Source organism: Carassius gibelio, chromosome A13 (assembly GCF_023724105.1).
Source record: "Carassius gibelio isolate Cgi1373 ecotype wild population from Czech Republic chromosome A13, carGib1.2-hapl.c, whole genome shotgun sequence".
Taxonomy (NCBI): Eukaryota; Metazoa; Chordata; class Actinopteri; order Cypriniformes; family Cyprinidae; genus Carassius; species Carassius gibelio.
In genome coordinates this window covers 22,957,126-22,980,717 of record NC_068383.1, presented here as the reverse complement: position 1 = coordinate 22,980,717, position 23,592 = coordinate 22,957,126, and the positions used below count along the sequence as shown (strand labels likewise).

At 40.1% G+C, this 23,592-nt stretch overlaps 1 protein-coding gene across 1 annotated transcript in view; it reads left to right on the top strand.

The window, feature by feature from the left end:
• LOC128026670 (cAMP and cAMP-inhibited cGMP 3',5'-cyclic phosphodiesterase 10A-like) overlaps positions 1-21,433 on the top strand; it is a 111,263-nt gene extending 89,830 nt beyond the window's left edge. Inside the window, exons 17-22 of the mRNA XM_052613921.1 lie at positions 6,333-6,488; positions 10,992-11,164; positions 12,360-12,471; positions 12,641-12,721; positions 12,886-12,974; positions 17,330-21,433. Coding sequence (XP_052469881.1) covers positions 6,333-6,488; positions 10,992-11,164; positions 12,360-12,471; positions 12,641-12,721; positions 12,886-12,974; positions 17,330-17,450 — 732 coding nt within the window. The 3' untranslated portion in view covers positions 17,451-21,433. The remainder of the gene's footprint in view (positions 1-6,332; positions 6,489-10,991; positions 11,165-12,359; positions 12,472-12,640; positions 12,722-12,885; positions 12,975-17,329) is intronic.
• Positions 21,434-23,592: the final 2,159 nt, after the last annotated feature.

Below are 23,592 nucleotides of genomic sequence, written 5' to 3'. Positions count from 1 at the left end.
TTAAGTAATATGTACTAACATATAAATTAATAAGTTAATCCAATACACTTATTGGAATTATACATGTTTTTACATTGTACATTTACGTAAAAAATACCCACATGCAATTACATCTGCAATTTTTTCTGTAATGACATCTGATTACACACACACATACATACATATATATATACATATATTAACTCGTTATTGAACCACACCTGTTTCCTATCAGTGACACTATAAAGATTGCACTCATCCACACTCAAATTGCGAAGCCTTGTTTAATTCTGTCTGGCATTTCCGAGCGTTTTCCCTGTGTTCGCTCTTTCCATGTTTGATCTTGGATTGTGTATACCGACTGTGATTCTCTGCTGCCTGCCCCGACCTCTGCTTGTTTCTTTTGCTGATTTTGGATATCCCCTGACATACCTGACGTTGTTATCTAACCTCTGCCTGTTTGACCACTCTTGAAAATAAAGTACTGCATATAGATCCGAACGTCTCTGACTCATCTTTACACACACACACGCGCAATTACAGTGTCTGGTAAAAAAAATAATTAAATAAACCTTAAGGGTCATCATTAAACAGCAAACATAAATATATCTTCTATGAAAAATATACAATAAATACTAATTATAGTAAGAAACATAGTTATAGAATCAATTTAAAAAAATCCTACTGATAAAGCTACTCTTTTGTTTTAAACATGTGCAATCTGTCCAATGAAAGGGCGTGACATCGCGGGCGGGGTGAAATAGCGACCAGGAAGCTATAAAAGCACCTGCCATGAGCTGGCTTCAGCTTCACGTCTTTCAGCAAGCAGTCTGTGTGTGCATGTCAAAGAGTCTGTCCTGTCAGTCCTATTTATTGTTGTCTGTCTTTACAAACAGCTCAATATGCCAAAGAGTAAGGCAAATACTAAGCATATGGGGGCGATTCCAGTTAGTGGAGCTGAGACGCTCGTTGACCCTTTGGGGGCCTCTTAAACCAGAGATCAGTCTCGAGAAACTGATTCCCTTAGTAGATTATTTAGCAGCATGGAAACTACTAGCCAAATGTATCTCAGTGGGTCCTGCATACGTTAGAAAAAGACTACTGCATTCAGTTCAGATATCCTCCACTGATATTCAACAGGGTTACACCAGCAGGCTCTGGTTATGGAACAAGAAGTGTATACCCTATTAAGGAAGGAGTCCATTGAGGTGGTCCCTCCACAACACAGGGAATCCGGGTTTTACAGCCGGTATTTCATAGTTCCAAAGAAGGATGGGGGATTGCGTCCGATCTTAGACTTAGGTCAATTGGACCACTCAGTAATGTCACTGAAGTTCAAAATGCTCACCATCGAGCAGTTTGTAGCTCAAATCAGATCAGAGGACTGGTTTTTCACAATAGATCTCAAAGATGCATACTTCCACATATCCATTGTTCCACAACACATGATGTTTCTGAGGTTTGCTTTCGGGGGCAAAGCTTACCAATATTCGAGTACTTCCCTTCGGCTTTGCACTCTCAATCCACACATTCACGAAATGTGTAGATGCGGCTCTGGTTCCTCTGCGTATGCAGGGCATCCGCATTCTGAATTATATCGACGATTGGTTGATTTTAGCTCAATCAGAGCATATGGCGGTTTGACATCAAGATGTCGTTCTTGCACACATGAGGGAGCTGGGTTTGAGACTGAACGCCAAGAACAATGTACTTTCTCCAGTTCAGAGAACCACCTATCTAGGTGTAGTGTGGGATTCGACCACGATGCAGGCACGTCTGTCTCCTGCTCGGATCGAGTCGATCCTCACGTCAGTCGATGGAGTTAAAGAAGGCCAGCCACTCACTGTCAAACAGGTTCAGAGACTTTTAGGGCTGATGGCAGCTGCGTCCAACGTGATACCTTTTGGCCTGCTCTACATGAGACCCCTACAGTGGTGGAGAGTGTTTGGCATAGCCCAGGTGGACCTCTTTGTCACTCAGGAGACATCGCAATGTCCCTTCTGGTTCTCTCTAGTTTATCCAGCTCCTCCTGGACTGGAAGCTATGGTAAAGACCTGGCTGAGGCTTCATCTGTATGCTTTTCCCCCTATTGCTCTGCTCCCAGGAGTCCTGGCGAGAGTACGACGGGATGGGGCCCGTCAGTTATTAGTAGCCTCTTTCTGGCCGGGCCAAATATGGTTCCCAGATAAGATTTCTCTCCTAGACAGCTATCTATGGGAGATTCTTATCAGGACAGATCTACTCTCTCAGGCACAAGGAATGATAATTCACCCTCGCCCAGAGTTGTGGAAACTGTGGGTGTGGCCCCTGAGGGGGCACAGCTCATAGCATCCGTTCTCTCAACCGAGGTTGTTGAGACCCTCCTGCAATCAAGAGCTCTCTCTACAAGGAAACTGTGCACCCTCAGGTGGAAGCTCTTCACCTCATGATGCAGAAATTGTCAGCTTGACCCTGTTAACGGCCCAGTTGGTACAGTTCTGTAGTTTCTCCAAGCTAGGCTCTCTGCAGGGTTAACTCACTCCACCTTAAAGGTGTACGTGGCAGCCATTGCTGCTTACCATGTCCCTTTCAATGATCAGTCAGTGGGTAGACACCCCCTAGTTGTTACCCATTTCCCCTGCAGTGCACTGAGGCTGAGGCCCTCGGTACAGTCCCGTGTTCCCCCCTGGGACCTGGTTGTGGTTCTAGAGGCTCTTTGTAAAGCTCCATTCGAGTCGATTCATGATATCTGATATAGACATCTGACTCTTAAGACTGCCCTGTTACTGGCTATCACATCTCTAAAGAGAGTTGGAGATCTTCAGGCCCTCTCGGTAGCCCCTACCTACGTAGACTTTGCCCCTGGTATGGCCAAAGCATTTTTATACCCTTGAGCGGATTATGTTCCTGAAGTTCCCTCGGTCACACCACAACCTTTGGGAGTCACTCACTCTATTCGGGGTATGGCGGCCTCTATGGCCTTCTCAGCAGGTGTGTCCCTTTTGGACATCTGCAGTGCTGCGGGGTGGTCCATGCCCTCTACATTTGTCAGATTTTATGATCTAGATATGCGAGCTACTTCTGGCTCTTCTGTTCTCTCGCCATAGCTGTGCTCTTCGGATACACACTAGGCAGGGATTTGTAACTTGAGAAACTAGGGTTACATACGTAACCTTGGGACGTTTTTTACAAAGCTCATTGGTCTGAAAAGCGAGGTGTGCTTTGATTGACCAGCTATCCAGTGCTTTGTCATTGGCCGGAAGCCTTAAGCGTTTGACGGAAATGTTACGTCTGTTGCCATACTGTGATGTGTTTCCTGGTCGCAACAACAAAACAAAAACAGTAAAACCATTTGTTGCATCCAGTGGGGGCATAATTACAGATTATAATGACTTATACTGTCTTTTTACACGTTGCGTTGCATATTGCGTTGAATATTGCGTATTGCACTGGGTAAAATATAAAACCATGTCTGCATTTTTGATTGGAGAAACAACAAACAACAAGCGCTACTCCACACCGACAGTTGTCAATTCAAGTCCCCACGCCCCTTAACTCTGCATATTTTGGCATGTCTCTCGTTAACACACCTGATTCAGATAGTCAGCTCTTCAGAATTGAGCTCCATGGATGAATTGTGTTCCCATTGACATTCCCTACACAGTGTTCAATGCTCCCTACTCCCTGAGCAGGGGAAATTCTGTTAAGTTTGCCTCACTTTCTGAAAATTAATTCACGGATTTGCACCACGCAACGTCTTCAAACACGAACAAGTGTGACGTCATCAGTTTTGGGTGTTTCTCTGAAAATGTAATCAAATTACTGATGACTGATTACTCTTTTAAAAAGTAATCACGTTACTGTTCTGATTATTTAAGAAGTAATTAGAAATTAGTTACATTTCTAGTTACTTTACTTTTTTCTCCATTAAATGTATGAAATCCCAGCATACATGCTCCCAATAAATATTTCCTATTAAGTCTTATTTAAATGTTTCTGTTCTCATGTCAGACATGTATGTATAGGCTATATGGAGGCTATGTATGTACAGTATTGTTCAAAATAATAGCAGTACAATGTGACTAACCAGAATAATCAAGGTTTTTAGTATATTTTTTATTGCTACGTGGCAAACAAGTTACCAGTAGGTTCAGTAGATTGTCAGAAAACAAACAAGACCCAGCATTCATGATATGCACGCTCTTAAGGCTGTGCAATTGGGCAATTAGTTGAAAGGGGTGTGTTCAAAAAAATAGCAGTGTCTACCTTTGACTGTACAAACTCAAAACTATTTTGTACAAACATTTTTTTTTCTGGGATTTAGCAATCCTGTGAATCACTAAACTAATATTTAGTTGTATGACCACAGTTTTTTAAAACTGCTTGACATCTGTGTGGCATGGAGTCAACCAACTTGTGGCACCTCTCAGCTGTTATTCCACTCCATGATTCTTTAACAACATTCCACAATTCATTCACATTTCTTGGTTTTGCTTCAGAAACAGCATTTTTGATATCACCCCACAAGTTCTCAATTGGATTAAGGTCTGGAGATTGGGCTGGCCACTCCATAACATAAATTTTGTTGGTTTGGAACCAAGACTTTGCCCGTTTACTAGTGTGTTTTGGGTCATTGTCTTGTTGAAACAACCATTTCAAGGGCATGTCCTCTTCAGCATAGGGCAACATGACCTCTTCAAGTATTTTAACATATGCAAACTGATCCATGATCCCTGGTATGCAATAAATAGGCCCAACACCATAGTAGGAGAAACATGCCCATATCATGATGCTTGCACCTCCATGCTTCACTGTCTTCACTGTGTACTGTGGCTTGAATTCAGAGTTTGGGGGTCGTCTCACAAACTGCCTGTGGCCCTTGGACCCAAAAAGAACAATTTTACTCTCATCAGTCCACAAAATGTTCCTCCATTTCTCTTTAGGCCAGTTGATGTGTTCTTTGGCAAATTGTAACCTCTTCTGCACATGCCTTTTTTTTAACAGAGGGACTTTGCGGGGGATTCTTGAAAATAGATTAGCTTCACACAGACGTCTTCTAACTGTCACAGTACTTACAGGTAACTCCAGACTGTCTTTGATCATCCTGGAGGTGATCATTGGCTGAGCCTTTGCCATTCTGGTTATTCTTCTATCCATTTTGATGGTTGTCTTCCGTTTTCTTCCACGTCTCTCTGGTTTTGCTCTCCATTTTAAGGCATTGGAGATCATTTTAGCTGAACAGCCTATCATTTTTTGCACCTCTTTATAGGTTTTCCCCTCTCTAATCAACTTTTTAATCAAAGTACGCTGTTCTTCTGAACAATGTCTTGAACGACCCATTTTCCTCAGCTTTCAAATGCATGTTCAACAAGTGTTGGCTTCATCCTTAAATAGGGGCCACCTGATTCACACCTGTTTCTTCACAAAATTGATGACCTCAGTGATTGAATGCCACACTGCTATTTTTTTGAACACATCCCTTTCAACTAATTCAACTAATTGCCCAATTGCACAGCCTTAAGAGCGTGCATATCATGAATGCTGGGTCTCATTTGTTTTCTGAGAATCTACTGAACCTACTGGTAACTTGTTTGCCACGTAGCAATAAAAAAAATATACGAAAAACCTTGATTATTCTGGTTAGTCACATTGTACTGCTATTATTTTGAACAATACTGTATGTATGTATGTACCAAGAGCTTCTTAAAAAACCTATTCATGTCTTATATTGAGAGGATTCATGAGCATGCAAATTTCAGCACTGATTGCTCAAACATGTTTTATAACCTAAAAACTCTGCATATGCTTGCACTTGTTAATATTTTATATTAGTTCATGTTGGATTTGTGCAATAAATGAATAACAATTTATTTGTTATAGATATTTTATGTTTAGATATTTCTATTTTGCGGGAGTTTGCTATTGTATAATTGCTGAAGTAACTGTCTTATTGATATACTGTATTAACTTCTATAAAGAATATCTCTTTGGGTTAGATCTCTTTGGGATCTTATCTATTCAGCTTATAACACTCCGAAGAGAAAGGACAACTTGAAATCGCATCATATGACCCCCTTAATAATCGTTTTAATTAAACAACAGCAATGATAACAACGAATCCCTTCCAGAATGTTTTTTTACAGCTTAGAAGCGATACAATTTCAGAAGCTATTCAGTTTAAAGCGTGAACATTTAGAGCTTTAGACAAATCAACTTCAGTGCAAAATTATAATAAACAGACCATTATTGTCTGCTGGTGTGGTTGCTAATATAGTTAACATTATAGTTGCCTTTGTAGTTATAATTCTTGGTGTAAACTGGTCCTTTACTGTCACTGACTTACTTCCTTGCACTGCTTATGTCTTCTAACACAGAGGAAAGGTTTGCTTGTTGCCTGCTTATGTCATGACCTGGACCACCGCGGCTACAGTAACAGTTATCTGCAGAAGTTTGACCATCCACTGGCTGCTCTGTATTCCACATCCACCATGGAACAGCATCACTTTTCACAGACGGTGTCCATCTTACAGGTAAAGCTCCTACACACTGTGCAGGCTCAGTACGATAGCTGCCTTGACACACGCTAAATGTGAATTTGCACTAATGTGCATACATTTCAAGAACAGAAATTTGAACACTTGATAAAGCCAGTTCCCTTTCAATGGAACTTCAACTGCAACCTCTAGGGGTTGCTATGGGGAATGCCTCGCAGTGACCTGTGTCTGAAGCATACAGTGAAAAACACCAACAACACATTGGCAGGCGACAGCCCATGACGTCACTACCAGTGCAACTATAGTATAAACAGGCACTGGGAGAACACGTCATCCTCTTCTTTGTCTTTATTGACTGTTTTGTTTGAAGCGTACAGCATTTAGGAGTGCATGTTTCTCACCAGAGGATTTGCTCTAATACCTTCAGTTCACATGGCTCGCATTCTGTTGGTGTGTGTGATGAAGAGCAAGCGAGGGAGTTGGATGCGCTTTGCTGTGCTCATTGTGATGCATTGATGGGACTACTAAGGGGGATGTATTTCACAATTTAACAGAGTTTGTTGACAACGGTTGCATGAGTGTGTTTGCCACTCGGGAATAGCAATGCATTTGCAGCAGCAGTTTCGCTCACACTTGATTTCGAAGGTAATCTAGTGTTTGGGCGGAGTGTGTTTAGCTCCTGTGGGAACTGAATGCATGCTGTGCATTGCGTCGCAGTGAGAACATCAAAAGGACCTGACGGGAAATTTCTCCCAATCAAGTTAAGTCAAGTCGAGCTTTGAGGGAAAGGTTGTTAGTGCCACACCATTCAGCCAGCTGTGCCATTTCCTCTCTGTAGTGTGTTTCATCGTTGATGCTGATGAGAACCACCACAGTTGTGTCATCCGCAAACTTGATGATGTGGTTGGAGCTGAACTTGGCAGTGCAGTCATGGGTCAGCAGCGTGAAGAGCAGTGGGCTGAGCACACAGCCTTATGGGGTACCTGTGCTCAGTGTGGTAGTGCTCAAGGTGTTATTCAAGCAGAAATCTTTGAGAAATATAGCGACCCAAAGACAAAAAAAACTGATACAAATTAGCTGTTATAGGAGCAATAACCATGTGGGTAGCACTGTGTTATATTTATTCGTTCAACCCCTGCTGTGAAAAGTTGTTGAACACTTTGCACACTTTCTAAAATCCTGTATGGTAAGGGTTACGCATATTAGCCTCGTTCCCTTTCTCTGAGTTGGTTAGACGTACCTTGGACTCCGCTCAACCAGTGTGTCTATTAACACACTTTGAAGCATCGCTTCCATCAGCATTGATGGTTATTGTGAACATAGTGCTTCCTGTCCACCACTCGAGTTCTCTCCCCTTCTGAGGAGTTGGATTCATCACTCAGTGGGCTGTTCGCATTGTAGTATTAGCAGTGCTTGAGAGCAGGCTATTCCTTTGTTGAATTCGGAGTTCTCCTCTCACGAAAGAGTTGAGTTCTCTGTTTACCCAGAGCAGCGGTAGGTCGAGCTCCCCTCTCGTTTTAGAGCTGGGTGCTTGCCCCCTCAGCTACATATCTATTGCTAGCCACTCAAGCATTTATACCTTAGAAAAAGTTGGTGACTCTCGAACATATAGGTTTTGGGATGCAACATTCTATCTTTGAGCTGCTCCTTCAGAGTGTCATGAGAGTCCCTTAGAACAGTATCCTAAAATCCATGTTATGGTAAGTGTGCACGTGAAGTCTTTGTGCACTTTCTAATATAAACACTGTGGTAAGTTTGCATGCTAGTACTCTGCATTCTTTTCTAAAATACTATATGGTGAGGATTTTTCTCCGTTGCTTTGTGCCCTTTCTTGCTGGTAAAAGCCCCATCTTGGGTGCCACTCCACCTATTTAAACAGGGTGTTAATACTAGGGATCTGTTGAGACATTTCCTTCATCAATTATACAATAGCAAGCGGTAGCCCCTGTGTGACAGGCCAAGACTTGGTATGATGCTAGGCTCTTGGTTGTATCCCTTTAAAGGAATCTATTCTTGATTCCAAGCCTTGAGCTCTACCCCGGGCCCAGGAGTCTGGCCCTAAAAGGGAAGTTTGGGTATGTAGCCTAGGCCTTCGCTGATAATGTCACAGACAGCCGTCTAATGTCCCAGGGGCAACTCCCATGGAAATGGTAGAGTTGGTACTTTAGTGATCGCCATGATTCTGGCCTGCACTCCCCTCACCATGTTGGCGTGGGTATACCATTCCCCATAGCAACCACTAGAGGACACAGTTCAAACGTCTCAGGTTACTTATGTAACCATGGTTCCCTGAGTAGGGGAACGAGACATTGCATCCTTTAGATTCCTGCCATGCTATGAATGCAAGTTTCAGACGAAGAAGTGGATGACATGTTCTCCCGGCACCTATTTATACTATAGTCGTACCAATAGTGACGTAATGGGCTATTGCCGGCCAACGCGTTGTTGGTGTTTTCAATATATGCTTCAGACACTGTTCACAATGAGGCGTTCGCCAAAGTGACCCCTAGAGGATGCAGTGTCCCGTTCCCTACTTAAGGAACCATGGTTACATAAGTAACCTGAGATGTTTCATTTTGTTGCCAACTTGCCATAATAAAGTCCAGTTTTGGGGCAAGTTACTTTTAACAGTAATTGCAATATTTGCGCTACTCCATAAAAAAATTAACTAACGGCATTACCTAGTTACTTTTATGAAAGTAATGCATTACGTTACTTTTGCGTTACTTTTATTTTTATTTTCTTATTTAATTTAAATAACAACACATCCGAAAGTTATATTTTTGATAACTATAAAGGCCCTTTCACACTAGTGGTGGAAATTATGATTCTTTCTAGAGTTTCGTTCATTTTCAGTTCGTTCACCAAAATGATTCGTTCAGAATCGTTCAATGATTCGTTCAGTTATCATTTCTTCGTATTACACAAAATATGCCAACAGGTGGCAAAAAAGAGTGTATTATGTGTTATGTCTTAAGTCAACTAACGTATTCACTTGTTACAAAAACTGATCTGGCTTTATTGAAATGTGTGTATAATCGCATTCAATATATAAAGTCTAAGTAAGTTGTTTATATGAACAAAGCACAAGGTTTTCTTGCCTAATTAGCATTTTAATTGTTTGGTCAGACAGTTTGTATATTATATATTCACATTCATAAATCGGGGATTAAACGTGGAGTTGCTAAATATCAAAACAAGCGTATGTGCACAGTACTGTACCTTTGCATTTTCTGAGATTGACATGCTAAATGGCAGACTAACCCAGTTTACTCTCATTCATTACGTTCACTAACGAGATAAGCTATGTAACAGTTGATTTCATTCACGAACGACATGTATCCGTACATTCAGCTTGTTCACGATTGACATGTGTTTCAGTTCAGTCATTTCATTCACGAACGAGATGTACTAAATCATTCAACTCGTGCAAGAGCGACATGGGTATCAGTTGAGTCATTTCGTTCACGAATGATAAGATCTCTAGATCTAGTTCAGACTCATATGAAACTCGTTCATTGAAGGGCGTATTCGTTCACTACATTGAACAAATCACATACTCTGTCACATCTCATACTCGAAGGCTATTGGCTCGAGGTTGAGTAATTATTTGACAGGATGAAATGGTTCAGTTACCCGGTTCACCGAGCTGCGCATGCGCTACTAATAGCGCCGCGCTGCTGTGGAGGGAGGAACTTCACTGAACGAGAAACATGTGTCAGTGGATTACGAGAACGATTCGTTCACCTAAAAGATTCATTCAAAAAGAACGATTCGTTCAGGAACGACACATCACTATTTCACACCAAAAGAGAAATGAATAAGCCTCTGAAATGCCTCTGTACCTTACTCACAGTGTCTCTCATTAAGGAGACTAGAGATGTGTCAGTGAATAAATGTGAAAACAAAGTAACTTGCATTAATTATTTTAAAAGTAACTTAGATATTTTCTTGTAAATGTAAAAGTAATGCATTATAGATATAGATAGGAATAAATTATTGTCACCTAATGCTGTAATGCTATAAGCTTCATTTTATTAAATGGTATTGCCATTTATTTACAAATCAGGTATCGGTGCAAACATGCCCCCAAAATATGTGCTAAATGCATTTCAGATCCCCATGTTACATGTCAGTTGTAAAGGACTGTAGATCACCACTCCAACACTCTGATTCAGCTTCTTTTTTTTAATGCCAGAAGTGAACTTTACTGCATCACACGTGTGGATATATTCCCAGTTTTAACTATATTTTCCTTTAATCATCTTTTTATTAATTACTGCTGCAATTACAAGAAAATGTACACAAATGTCTTTTAAATTTAATTCTGTTTACTGCCTGTTTTGCATGGGTGGTAATAACTCTGGGTGTTAATTGCTTTACCTATGTTGTGTTGACATTTATGAATAGATCACAATTTGCTCAAGAGTTGTCAACCATCTCTTGGATGTCCCTTCGGTTTTGCTGTAACTCTCCAGCAGAGCCAGACGCCCCATAAGTGGAGCTTTTGCTTTTTTATTGATCTCTTTTTTCCCATAGCTGGAAGGGCACAATATTTTCTCCAACCTGACTTCCAGTGAGTATGAGCAGGTGCTGGAGATCATCAGGAAGGCCATCATCGCTACAGACCTTGCTTTGTACTTTGGCAACCGCAAGCAGCTGGCTGAACTGATGGCCACAGGGGCACTGGACCTGAACAACCGTGCTCACAGGTCAGAGGTCATAGTTTATCTCCATTATCAGAGAACTCTTGAAAATCTTACCTCAACTTCAGAGATATTTTCAGGGAGCCACAGAAACAGTGCCATAGGCTGTGAATAACTGTCAGCCCGTCCCATATATGGGATGCCTAAATTTACTTCACTATATTACAATGAAATCTAATCTAATCTTGACGAACTATATATCGTTGGAAAGGTCTAAGACTCCCAAATATATATTTTACCGATGTTTTTTGTTAAAAATTATGTAGGAAAAGTAATAGATTCATTTATGACAAGAGTGGAAACTCAAAAATCTAAAATATAACAGGTGTTTGACCTTTGTTTTAAAAAAAAGACTTATTCGTTGCCTTTTTCTTTATCACATTTTAGAAATCATCAGAAATTATTTATCAACTGAAAACTTAAAATCTCAAAATTCATCCTTTAAAACCCATTTTAAAATTAGACATTGCATTACCATGTAAATGGTACATCAATATCATGTTACAAAATATTTTCATTCATGAATGAAGTTTAGTTTGGAACTTGCACTATAAAGTCTAGGTTCAAAACTGTGAGTGACAGTTATTAACATACTGCTTGAGTGAAACTGTTAAACTTTATTTGAAGGTGAAATTTTCTTAGTGTAAATGCATAAGTACTGAATAATTAACTGCATTCACTTTCTGTATGTTAAAGGTTAGGGTTTGGTTTAGGGTTAGCTGCTTGTGAGTTTCCATAATTTTCTGTTAATACTTTAGTAAGTACATGTAACATGTAAATAAATCGGTTTAAAATAAAGTTACCGAAGAAAATATATTTTATTTTCTATTATGACACTGATTATTATTTTCATGGCAATTAAGCACATTTTCCAAAAATCTAATTATCATAATGCACCTAGACATTACAAAATCAAATCAGTGTAAATTAAAAGCTGTATTAATGAATGTCTCACAAAACAAATATTTTAGGTGTTTTAAGTTTTTGGGGGGGTTTTTTGGATACATTTGACCAAACTGAATGAAATGGGTGCTTTGTCAATACTCTATGATTTTAGACATTTTTGAAATCTATTATAACATAATTCAAGCAAAGCAATAACTTTGTATCTTAAGTAGAGAATTCCTAGTACAGTATGTGTAACTCACACCCTGAAATGATCCCGCTGATGAATTGCTTTATGATTATTTTTCCGCTGTAGGGACCGTGTGATCGGTCTTATGATGACGGCCTGTGATCTCTGCTCTGTGACCAAACTGTGGTCCGTCACACGACTCACAGCCAATGACATCTATGCTGAGTTCTGGGCTGAGGTAAGCTTTAATCATTTTTAACCGAGCATAAATCTTGTTGTAACAATATTGTGTAATAAATTAAATCATTATACAAATCACTGCATTGTTTTGAGTGGTATGTCAAATTGCAGGCCATACCTCAGATGGGAAGAGTAAGCGAAATTGTTAATCTTGTTTTTAATGATAGGGGGATGAAATGAAGAAGATTGGAATGCAGCCCATCCCTATGATGGACAGGGATAAAAAGGATGAGGTTCCCCAGGGACAGGTAAATCAGAACTTTGTCATTATCAAGCTCCCCCTGCACTCCTAGAAGAGCATTGCTTCTCCTATCCCATGCCTTCATGTTAGAAGTGTGCTGTTATATTAGGTTAACTGTTAAATGCTAAATTGAAGTTGCGAACCAATTTTTATGTATTTCCATGTTCTAAGGTGGGGTTTTACAATGCTGTGGCTATTCCCTGTTACACAACCATGTCAGAGCTGTTTCCTCCCTCCAGTCCTCTGCTTACAGCCTGCAGGTCAGTCACATGCTCAACACAATGTTTGACTGCATGAATTCTCCAATGATGTGATATAATCATCCGCCTTTGTAAGCACTTTTATTAAGCAAATTGAACCAATTGACTGATATTTCAAAATCTACTTGGCAAAATTAATATTATAAAACAGATTCCTGGATGAGCCTTGTTCAAAAAAATATGCAGAACTGCGACTGCACGTCAGCGTAATTTTATATTTAATGCACCTAGTGGCTATGTTACTTTATAGGCTAATGAGCAATAATACTTTATGGAAGTATTGTTTATTGTGATTAATTCTGAGGGTTACCCCCCCCTAAAAATATGATTAAAAACCATGATGTGTATTGTAACAATGCTTTATAGCCTGTGTAAGTAGTAAAGCAACGCAAGCGGGATAAAAATGTGTTTTAACCCTTATGCGTTGTTGGGGACGTTTTCGCCCACTAGGGGGTAAAGTTGAGTCTTATTTTGGCCATAACTTTCTCTGTGTTTGAGCTAATGGAATGATTTTTGGTGACAAATCTTATTTTGACCCATATTTTGGGAAAATGCTTTGAAATTTTTCAAAAACTCAACGGTATACTGTGGGTAAATTCATTACCCTTTCGTTATGTTTGTGGATGAAAACGTCTCTAGGTTACGAATGTAACCCTAATTCCTCGAGGGAACAAGATGCTATGTCAAGCGCTTTGTGAAAACAACTTTGGCAAGATCAAATCTGAATATCGTGTGCAATCTGTCCCATGGAAGAGCGTGACATCACAGGCGGGGTGACGTAGCGACCAGGAAGCTATAAAGGCACATGCCACGCAGCCGGCTTTAGCTTCGAGTAGGGAAGCAAGCGCCGGCAGGGGTGCCGGGAGTATGGCTCTGTGACGCAGCGTCTCGTTCCCTCAAGGAACTAGGGTTACATTCGTAACCTAGAGACGTTCCTCTTCAGGATCTCGAGCTTTGTCAAGCGCTTTGGGGAACGATGTGCCAACACTGCCAGACTACCAATCCCCTGCCTAGTGTGTATCCGAAGAGCACAGCTAAGGCAAGAGGACAGAAGAGATGTCCAAGAGGGACACACCTGCTAGAAAGGCCTTAGAGGCAGCCATACCACGAGTAGAGTGAGCCTTGGTTCCCAAAGGAAGGGGAAGACCAGAGGACTCATAGGAGATGTTGATAGCCTCGACTATACAACGACTAAGGGTCTGGCTTAGAGGCAGGGAAACCCTTTTTAGGAGGACCGTAGCAAACAAGCAATTGGTCAGTTTTTTTTTGAAAGGGAGGAGGGCAGAAGGCCTGCAGTACTATGGGTTGTGGCGTAACAGAGGGAACTTTAGGAACATAACTCGCTCCAGGGTATAAGAATGCTTTGGCCATACCAGGGTCAAAGTCTAAGTGGTTAGGGGCCACCGAGAGGGCCTGAAGATCTCCAACTCTCTTTAGAGACGTAATAGCCAGTAACAGGGCAGTCTTAAGGGTCAGATGTCTATCTGATATATCTTGTATTGGCTCGAATGGAGCTTTACAAAGAGCCTCTAACACCACAACCAAGTCCCACGGGGGAACACGGGACCATACTGGAGGTCTCAGCATCAGTGCACCGCGGAGGAAACATGTAACTAGGGGGTGTCTACCCACTGACTGACCGTTGAAAGGGACATGGTAAGCTATGGCCGCCACATACACCTTTAAGGTGGAGTGAGTTAACCCCGCAAAGAGCCTGGCTTGTAGAAACCCCAGAACCCTACCAACTGGGCAGTTAACAGGGTCAAGCAGGCGATCTCTGCACCATGAGGAGAAGAGTTTCAACCTCAGCGCATACAGTTGCCTCGTAGAATGAGCTCTGGATTGGAGGGGAGGGGTCTCAACAACCTCGGTTGATAGACCGGAAGCTATGAGCTGTGCCCCCTCAGGGGCCACACCCACAACTCCAGGCGAGGGTGAATTATTTTGCCCTGCCCCTGAGAGAGTAGATCTGTCCTGATCGGAATCTCCCATGGAGAGTAGTCGAAGAGAGATCAGATCTGCGAGCCATACTGGGCCCGGCCAGAATGGGGCTACTAATAAAAGACAGACCCCGTTCCAGCGTACTCTCGCCAGAACTCCCGGGAGCAGAGGGATAGGGGGAAAGGCGTACAGATGAAGCCTCAGCCTGGTCTGTACCATAGCGTCTAGTCCCCATTGCGATATGTCTTGAGTCGCAAAGAGGTTCAAAAACTCTCCATATCTACTTCACCACCTCATTTATGAACTTGGCAGTTAAAGAGTTAAAATCTTGGATTAAAAATAAATAAATAAAACTTGACCAATTTAGATTGACCACCTTCTGTCTTCCAGTTTGGATTGCCCTAATAGCATTGTCTCTGTTCACTTGCTTAGAGAGACCAATCTAGTTTGAGTGTAAACTAAATGAGCCAATGTACATTGGCATGCGATTATTGCATCCAGCTGCTGCTGGTCACTGCATTAGTATAAGTAGGCAGCCCGTGCAGTGCATACTCAACTTTTCACTTCGGAGCCGTGCCAACTACTCTACTGAGAGAAAAAGACTTAATGAATTCAGTGCGCTCTTTGAGAGCTCTTCGTGTTGGCAGTACAGTGCTTCAGTGGTGGTAGTTTCCCATGTCAAGTGGGTTGCACACATCAGGCTGCACTACACCCTGTTTGTATTGCAGGTAGCCATCTCTCCTGTGCACTTCAGCACGCTAAAATAGCTTTTTTCCTAAAAGAGAATTTACGAGTGCATCTTTTTAAGACTTTTAGACTTCCTGCTATTTTCCTAGATGGTTACAATCATTCTTATCTTCCATATGCAACCAAATGGTTGTTCTTATGTACAAGTGCTTTCCGAAACCTCCTTCGGGAAGGATTGAGCTTCAGCAACATTCCTTTTCCAATGGTAAGGGTATGTTTTCCCAGTGTTATCCAGTCTTACTGAGTGGTTAGTGCCAAAGCAGCAGTAGCTGGTCTTCTTGTGGTAAGCCCTGGCCTATGACAAAAAGAAGGGGCACAGGAGGCTTCCACAGGACACTCGAAAGTGCAGTATCTGTGCCCCTTTGGTAGGGATCAGAATTCATAAGTCATCCGACGTGACATTGAAAGTGACCGACTGAAAGTTAAATCAAGTCACCTTTATTTATATGGCACTTTATACAAAACAGATTGTGTCAAAGAAACTGAACAACATTAATTAGGAAAACAGTGTGAAAGGAAACATCTTGGTTATGTATGTAACCCTTGCACCCTGAATGAGGGAACGTAGATGTCTCATCCCGTTGCCACAGCTTCTGTACCACTGCTGAGAGGCCTGTGCTGCAACGGCTGCCTACTTATACTCAGGATGTGATTAGCGGCAACTGGATACAATAATCGCATGTCAATGTGCATTTGCTCGTTTAGTTTACACTCAAAGTAGATTGGTCTCTAAGCGAGATCCCAATTCATCAGTCATCAGACATGATGTCTCCGTTCCCTCCATTCCTGAGACATTACCCTAGTGACACCCTTCAATTATTACTTAATAATTTATTACTTATAATTATTTTTAGGGTTGTAACAACATATCAATAAAATAAAATAAAAAATCAATAAAGAAAATACTCAAAAACAGATTTTATTAACAGTCAGTTGGATCAATTTAAAAGTATAAGAAAGACAAAAAAAAGTAATTTAAACAAATCAAAGCTATCTTTGCTACTTATCAGGGTTGATGTGTTTGTTTGTTTTTACATTTTATTTTTGTGAGGAAGAACTTGCACAGTTACATTTTATACTTTATCTGAAAATAAATAAAAATAAAATAAAGGAATTGAGAATAAATGCATTTTTAAGATTTTAAAATAAATTAATTCAATTTACATCCAAGTTACAAGTTATATTATAAATTAAAAAGCAGTGTTTCAACACAGCAACTGTAACCATTGATTAAATCACCATTAACCATATAATTTATAATCAAATGGCACAACTGAGAAATGCAACAACAAATCTGAATAAAATGTAATATTTAAAAAAATAAATAATTATAATAATAATAATAATAATAATAATAAATACTGATTTTCTATTTTAAAATGTTTTAGAATGCAGTTTATCCCTGTGATAAAAAAGCTGAGTTTTCAGCATTATTACTACAATCTTCAGTATGTCACATGATCCCTCAGAAATAATTTTAATATGCTGATTTGCTGCTCAAGAAACATTTCTCATGATAATGTTAAAAAAAAAATAGTTCAGAGGCAAAAATGTGTGATATTTCTCACTTTATTTACTTAATTTGTGGAATGTTGTGCCACATTTAAACTATTGACCAACTGTTTTGTTTTTGCATTGATAATGTGAAAAGCTACCTGTGTTTGCAGGCAAAACCTGGCCCAATGGGAACAAATCGTGCAAGGAGAGGACACGTCTGCGTGGGCTTCCACTGACGAAGCTGAACTGAGCAAAACATCAGACAGTGGACCAGTAAAAGTGGACAATTAAATCCCTGGGACCTGTCCCACAGTGCCTCCTACAGTACACCCTGCCAGACACACTGGACTTCCTATGGACAGTCCCATATCCTGTAGAGAAAGAAGGAAGCGCAGAGGGCAAGCAGGGATGGATACATAAAGAAAAAAGAAACAAAACATAATGTTACCTCAGTGGGTGATGGAGGCGTACACTCTAATGACATCAGGGCTCCCCCCGTTGATGTTTGGGACTCAAGTCCACTCTGTGTGGGATAACTTCAGCAGAATGACAGTACTTTTCCTTAGGAGGTTGCTTCTGCATATTTTTATTTAGATGATTATTTTTATTTATCTCGGTTGCTTTCCTGGTCTTACATTTGAAGAGGCCTTAAATACGAACCTGAGTTACGAGCTGGTTGGGTGACTCGTAACTAGAAGATGGTTCGTGTAGTTTAAAATGGTACTTTTTTATCCTGCTGTGGTCACAAATGTTGTACACAAAGCTACTTGAATGGATACATTTTTAAGACAGACAGAAAGAATGTTAAGTTGCAGTTAAGGTGCATGAGGCACGATAAACCCATCGCTCTGGTGGTCTGATGGATGTTTTATATAATATTTTGAGCAAAAATGTTTTGCAGTACTTGAATGAAGAAATACAGCCTATTCTGAGTGGAGCTGGAAACAAAAATCCCCTAAAGCGTGTCCTTCCAAATCAAAGAGCTTTTGTGATGGCATAAGTTTCACTCTGAACCTTACAAGAGTCACACACAAGTCACGGTGTTCCTCACTGAGATCTTCAGCATCTTAGAACCTGATGTGAAGTTTAACCCGTTGAAGCTCATAGTGTTATTGACATTTAAAAGGGGTCAAATAAGGAATCAAATGTTTCTCTTTCCTTTGTACCATGAAAACTTACTCACAAAACTATGTAGCTTTATACAGTGCTTAACAAATTAATTAAACAAAACAATTATTGTCATTTATTAGGCAAATAATAATCTGTAACAAATGAATATTCTTTAATCACTTGCTGCTTATATAGCCTATTTTATTTTTATTTTTAATGGCCTCCTTTGGCCTTAATAACAGCTTGCATTTTTGCTGGCATTGTTTTTATGTACTTTTCCACAATCTCTGTTGTTATTGACTTCCACATAGTTTCTAGTTGTTCCCAAAGACTTGCTTTTGATTAACCTTTTGTGCAGTCTATCTTTGTATTCCTATAAACTCCAATAATTAACAATAAAACAAATTAATAAAGCAATAATTATATTTTTGCATTAGAAATGTGACTGTGGCTAAAGAGCTTATACATACTAGGGGATTAACCATTACAGAAACATACAAAAAATTATTTTGGTAATCACCAATACTGTTAGTTTAGTGCAGCTGTGGCACAAACCATACATTGGGTCTAATCAATTTGTTAAGCACTGTATAAGTTGAGCGGAGGACAACAATGACTCTAAAAAGTCTACACACTTTCTTTGTTGGCCATTAGAAGTCTGAAGTGATTAACAGATTGGATTATTATCATTACTTGAGCCAATGGGCTCTAGTTGTCATTGCCAAGGGACACCAAAGAGTCTTAATCTGCCACTGCTCATTCAATGCAAGTTTTTAACATCAACTGCAGGACACCAGTTGGATGTTCAAAAACAGTAAAAAATGAATAGGGTGAAAAGAGAGGTTGTGAAATGCTAAATTATGATTTTACCAACATTATAATTCAACCTCAAGAGGGAAAAAATATACCATCTCTTTACATCTTCACTATAAGAACTTGTCTGTGTACAAAGAAATTATGACTTAACAGACAGCAGATATGTTGTCATTATTGTTTGCATGAGTGAGTAAGGTTACCCAAAATCTGTTCAAAAAAGAAAATCTACACAACCAAATTGATTGGTTGATTATGCAAGCATTCATTATGGAACTATTTCTGATTATTTTTGATATTGTTTTTATTCTTATTACTATAAATTATTATTTAAGGTACTACATCTCCACCAAATCTGTAAATGAATTTATACAAAATAAATAAATTATTAAATAAAAAATAAATGACTGAACCTGTAGAGAAATAAAAAGACAAATACTAATACATTCATTAGAGACATGTATAAACATTTTTTTTTTTTAGAGGCTGCAGACTTCAATTACATTTCACTAAACAAATGAAAAGTCTGTTGTTATTCTAGAGCTGCATAACCTTCTTTCTTTTTCAGACCAGAAGGAGCGATAATAATAATAATAATTATAAAGTGCTGGTTACGCTTATCCATATAATGGCAATAATATGAATTGCGATCAGCTTTAAACATTAAATAAAAAGATCACAGATTGATCACATTTTCCAAATGTTCTGAGGGCATATGATATGGTTTGGTGAAAAATAATCCAAAATTAAAATTATTATTTTGGTACATTTCTGACTTTGCCCATTGGTTTACTTAAAGAGTACATAATGGCTGAATTTTAATTTCTTGGTGTCCTCTCCCTTTAACTCTGTGGACTAGCCACCTTCAAAATACCCAACCAATCCCATCTTAATAACTAGTGCATCCACCATAAAACCAGACAAACTGTTCCTCTTTCCTAATGTACATAAGATTTGTGCATGTTTGGATTGTTTAAAAGTAATTGGATAGAAATCTTACAAAAATGTTTCCACAACACTTAAAACTAATAATGAGAACAGAAAAAAAAACGCATAACATTCCCTTCCACATTTTGATAAACCATGAGAAGTTCATACTGTGGATTAAAGTTTGTAACTCTCATTCCCAAATCAACATTATTCACAGTCTCCAAAGATTATTGTTTCTGTAAAATTCAAACATTTCTTTACACATAATCAACAGATGAATAATGCTTTGTAATGTCACATTTCTTCACCACTTTATGAGCACATTCTGCTCCAGTTTCTACGGAACAGTCTGCACAAATTTGTGAGAACAAAGAACAGTAACCAATGGGACGGAGCTTATTGAAGGGGCAATTGAAAATGCACCTGACACTGACAATTGCACCTTATGGAGAGTAAGATTTATTTCATCTACATTACAAGTTGTCAAATGCAGACTAAGCTGAATTTCAAGTTGCGACCAAACAAAAATGTTTGCCTCTGTATCTGTAAGATGCACCTGCAGTCCATGCAGAGCTCTGACTGGCCCACTGTAAATACTGCAGGACTGAATGTAATCAATATTGTCACAAACTGCTTCTAGATTCCTGTTCGTTTTTTAAGTGTACCAATGGTGTACACCATTGGATATGGGAATGTTAATCAAGGCTTCCAATGGTTGTGTCAGCATGCGACGTGCACTGTGTGTAGAGTGATGGAGTTTGGAGATGTAAGCTACATTCTAATGGTGCTATCTTAGGTAGTCGTGCACTTTCTGATCCCATGCGAGTGTGTGTGTGTGTGTGTGTGTGTTCACTCTGGTGTAATGCTGCCAACCCAGTTTACTACAGAGTCAGAGTTGAGAGGATCTGTTCAGCACTGCTCGCCTCAGTCACCCAAGATCATGCGCAACCAGTTGTCGTTCCCCTCATATGCACTATGTTTAGAGACTATTATCATTGTTATTAATATTATTGCTCCTATTATATTATTATTGACACAATTATTGATTATTACAATTGTTATTTTGTTAATTGGAGTTAAATTTAAATTAACTTATATTTTTTATACAAAGTTTTGCATTTTTGTTTTGTACAGAACAAATTGTGCATTATGTAATAAAGCAAATGGTCATTTAGAGAGACTGCACACTGTTGCCGGAGATAAATGTCTCAACTCTAAATGTATGAGCAGCAGTAATTATTTTTATTAAATATTTCTGCCGAATACAAATTGTGTAATATGTATTTTGCAAATTTTTATGTATGTATGTATGTTTATTTATTTATTTACTTCCTTTGCCATGGATATTGAAATAGAAACAGCACTATGTGCAATTATATGAAATGATGGAATTAATATATAGTATTACACAAAAATAAAGTAGTACATAAACATAAGCCTGTTGTTCAGAATTTTTTTCAGCAGGTGGCAGTGTGTTTTCACACAGGCAAAGTACACCTAGCAAAGTAACACAAAGATTTTACCTGAACATGTTACACAAGTGTCCAAATAGCTCATCTTACCTTTGAATGTATATCATGAACAACTACGGGTAAATCAGCTTCAGCTTAATTTTCTTTATTAAGATCAACATTATGTTTACAACTATAATTATTCTGGATGACATGAAAGGTTTTCTTTACATCAGGGTGTGTGTCTTACCACATTTTAACAGCAGGGGAAACATGGTAAGCACAATAAAGCTATGCAAAAAGAAAAAGAAAAAAGTAATGAAACCGTTTTGTGATGGTTATTTTGATATTGGACACAAGAGTGAATCAGAACTGCTTGTATAAAGAAACTTTTGAAATCCAGGTGTGAGATAAATTACTAATCATAGCTGCAGTGCTGAAGCTGTGAGCAATCCATTCTAAATCCTTTGTGCTTACCGCCATCTATTGGCCAAAAAAAACTCTGGTTCCTTAAAGGAGGGAATGGAGACGTCACGTTGGTAATGCCTGACAAATTGAGATCACGCTTAAAGAGACCAATCCACTTCGAGTGTAACTCAATGAGCCAAAGCACATTGGCATGTGGTGATTGCATCCAGCTGATCACAGCGTGAGCATAATTAGGAAGCAGGTGTAACGCACACCAGGTTTGCGCTGAGGAGCTGAGCCGGTAACCCAGCCGCTCAGCTGTGGCACAGGGAATGAGAGTTACATACATAAACTGAGATGTTCCCTTTAATTCGGTCACTCTCGACGTCACGTCAGTAATGACTGACAAATTGGGATCCCTACCAAAACCCCATTAATGTTGCCCCTTCCAGTGTCTTGTGCGAATATCCTGTGCCCCCTTCTCGGTGTAGGCCAGGCTCGCAACAAGTAGGTTAGTCACTGTTGTCATAGTCCTACTCACTCATTGAGACTGGACAACACTGAGAAAACATAACTGTTCCACTTGGAACAGGAACGTTGCAAAAGCCCCATCCTTCCTGAAGGAGGTTCGGAAGCACATATGAACACCTGTTTAGGTACATGGGGATGATTAGAGGTGTTTGTAGCTTTCTTGGGAAATGGCAGAAAGCCTGCCGGAGAAACACAGGCTCTGAGGCTATTCCGTATACTTTACACATATGGGATCCACTTAGGTCCCTACGTATGGAACCAAGCCCTCTACCGGTTCTCAGAGATTCATTGAGTGAGGGCATGGCTCTGGACGTTCTGCCACGTCTGGCTACCGAAGCTCGAAAGGTCTACAGTACAAACTCTCTGGAGCGGTTTCAGCAAGCCAACACTTATCCGGGTCTCTCAATGCTTCTACCCATTTGAGGTGAGAACACAGGAGGATACCAGCTCCACACAAAGGCCATAGAATTTAGCAAACACGTTTGGGGGTCGTCCAGCCTGCAGCTCTACGAATATCATCAGTGAGGTGCCATGAGCCAGCACCAAAGTAGAAGCGAGCAGGGCAACCCCTGTGCCTGATAAGCCATGGTGGTGGCGACTACTCTCCAGTAAGCTATCCGCTGTTTAGAATTGTCATTCGCCTTCTGCCAGCCTCCGTAACAGACAAAGAGTCCCATCTACGTTCCTTCTTAAGTCTCGGATGGGCAAAGCTAGGGCTGGGTCTGCCTCCTCTGGGGGCAGTGCTTGCAGGTCACCACCTGATCCGTGAAGGGAGTAATGGGAACCTTGGGCACATAGATGGGCCGGGGCCTCAGGATTACCTGGGAGTCAGCCGGCCCAAACTCAACGCACAATTTGTAGACCAAAAATGCTGGCAGGTCCCTTACCCTCTTGATGGAGGCCAGTGCAAGCAGGAGCAGGGTTTTCATTGACAGAAACTTCAGTTCAACTATCTGCAAAGGCTCAAATGGGCCCTGCTGTAAGAAGGTATAGAGGTGGGGTAGGGAAGATTAAATCTTTTCATCCCCCTAAGGAACCTGATGACCATGCTTACCTACCTACTTCACTTCCACTGGGTCATGATTGGCAGCAATTCCAGCAACATAGACTTTAAAGGTAGAGGGAGACAGCCTTCACCCCAACCCCTGCTGCAAAAACTATGCACGGCTCTGATCAGGCATATTCTATGA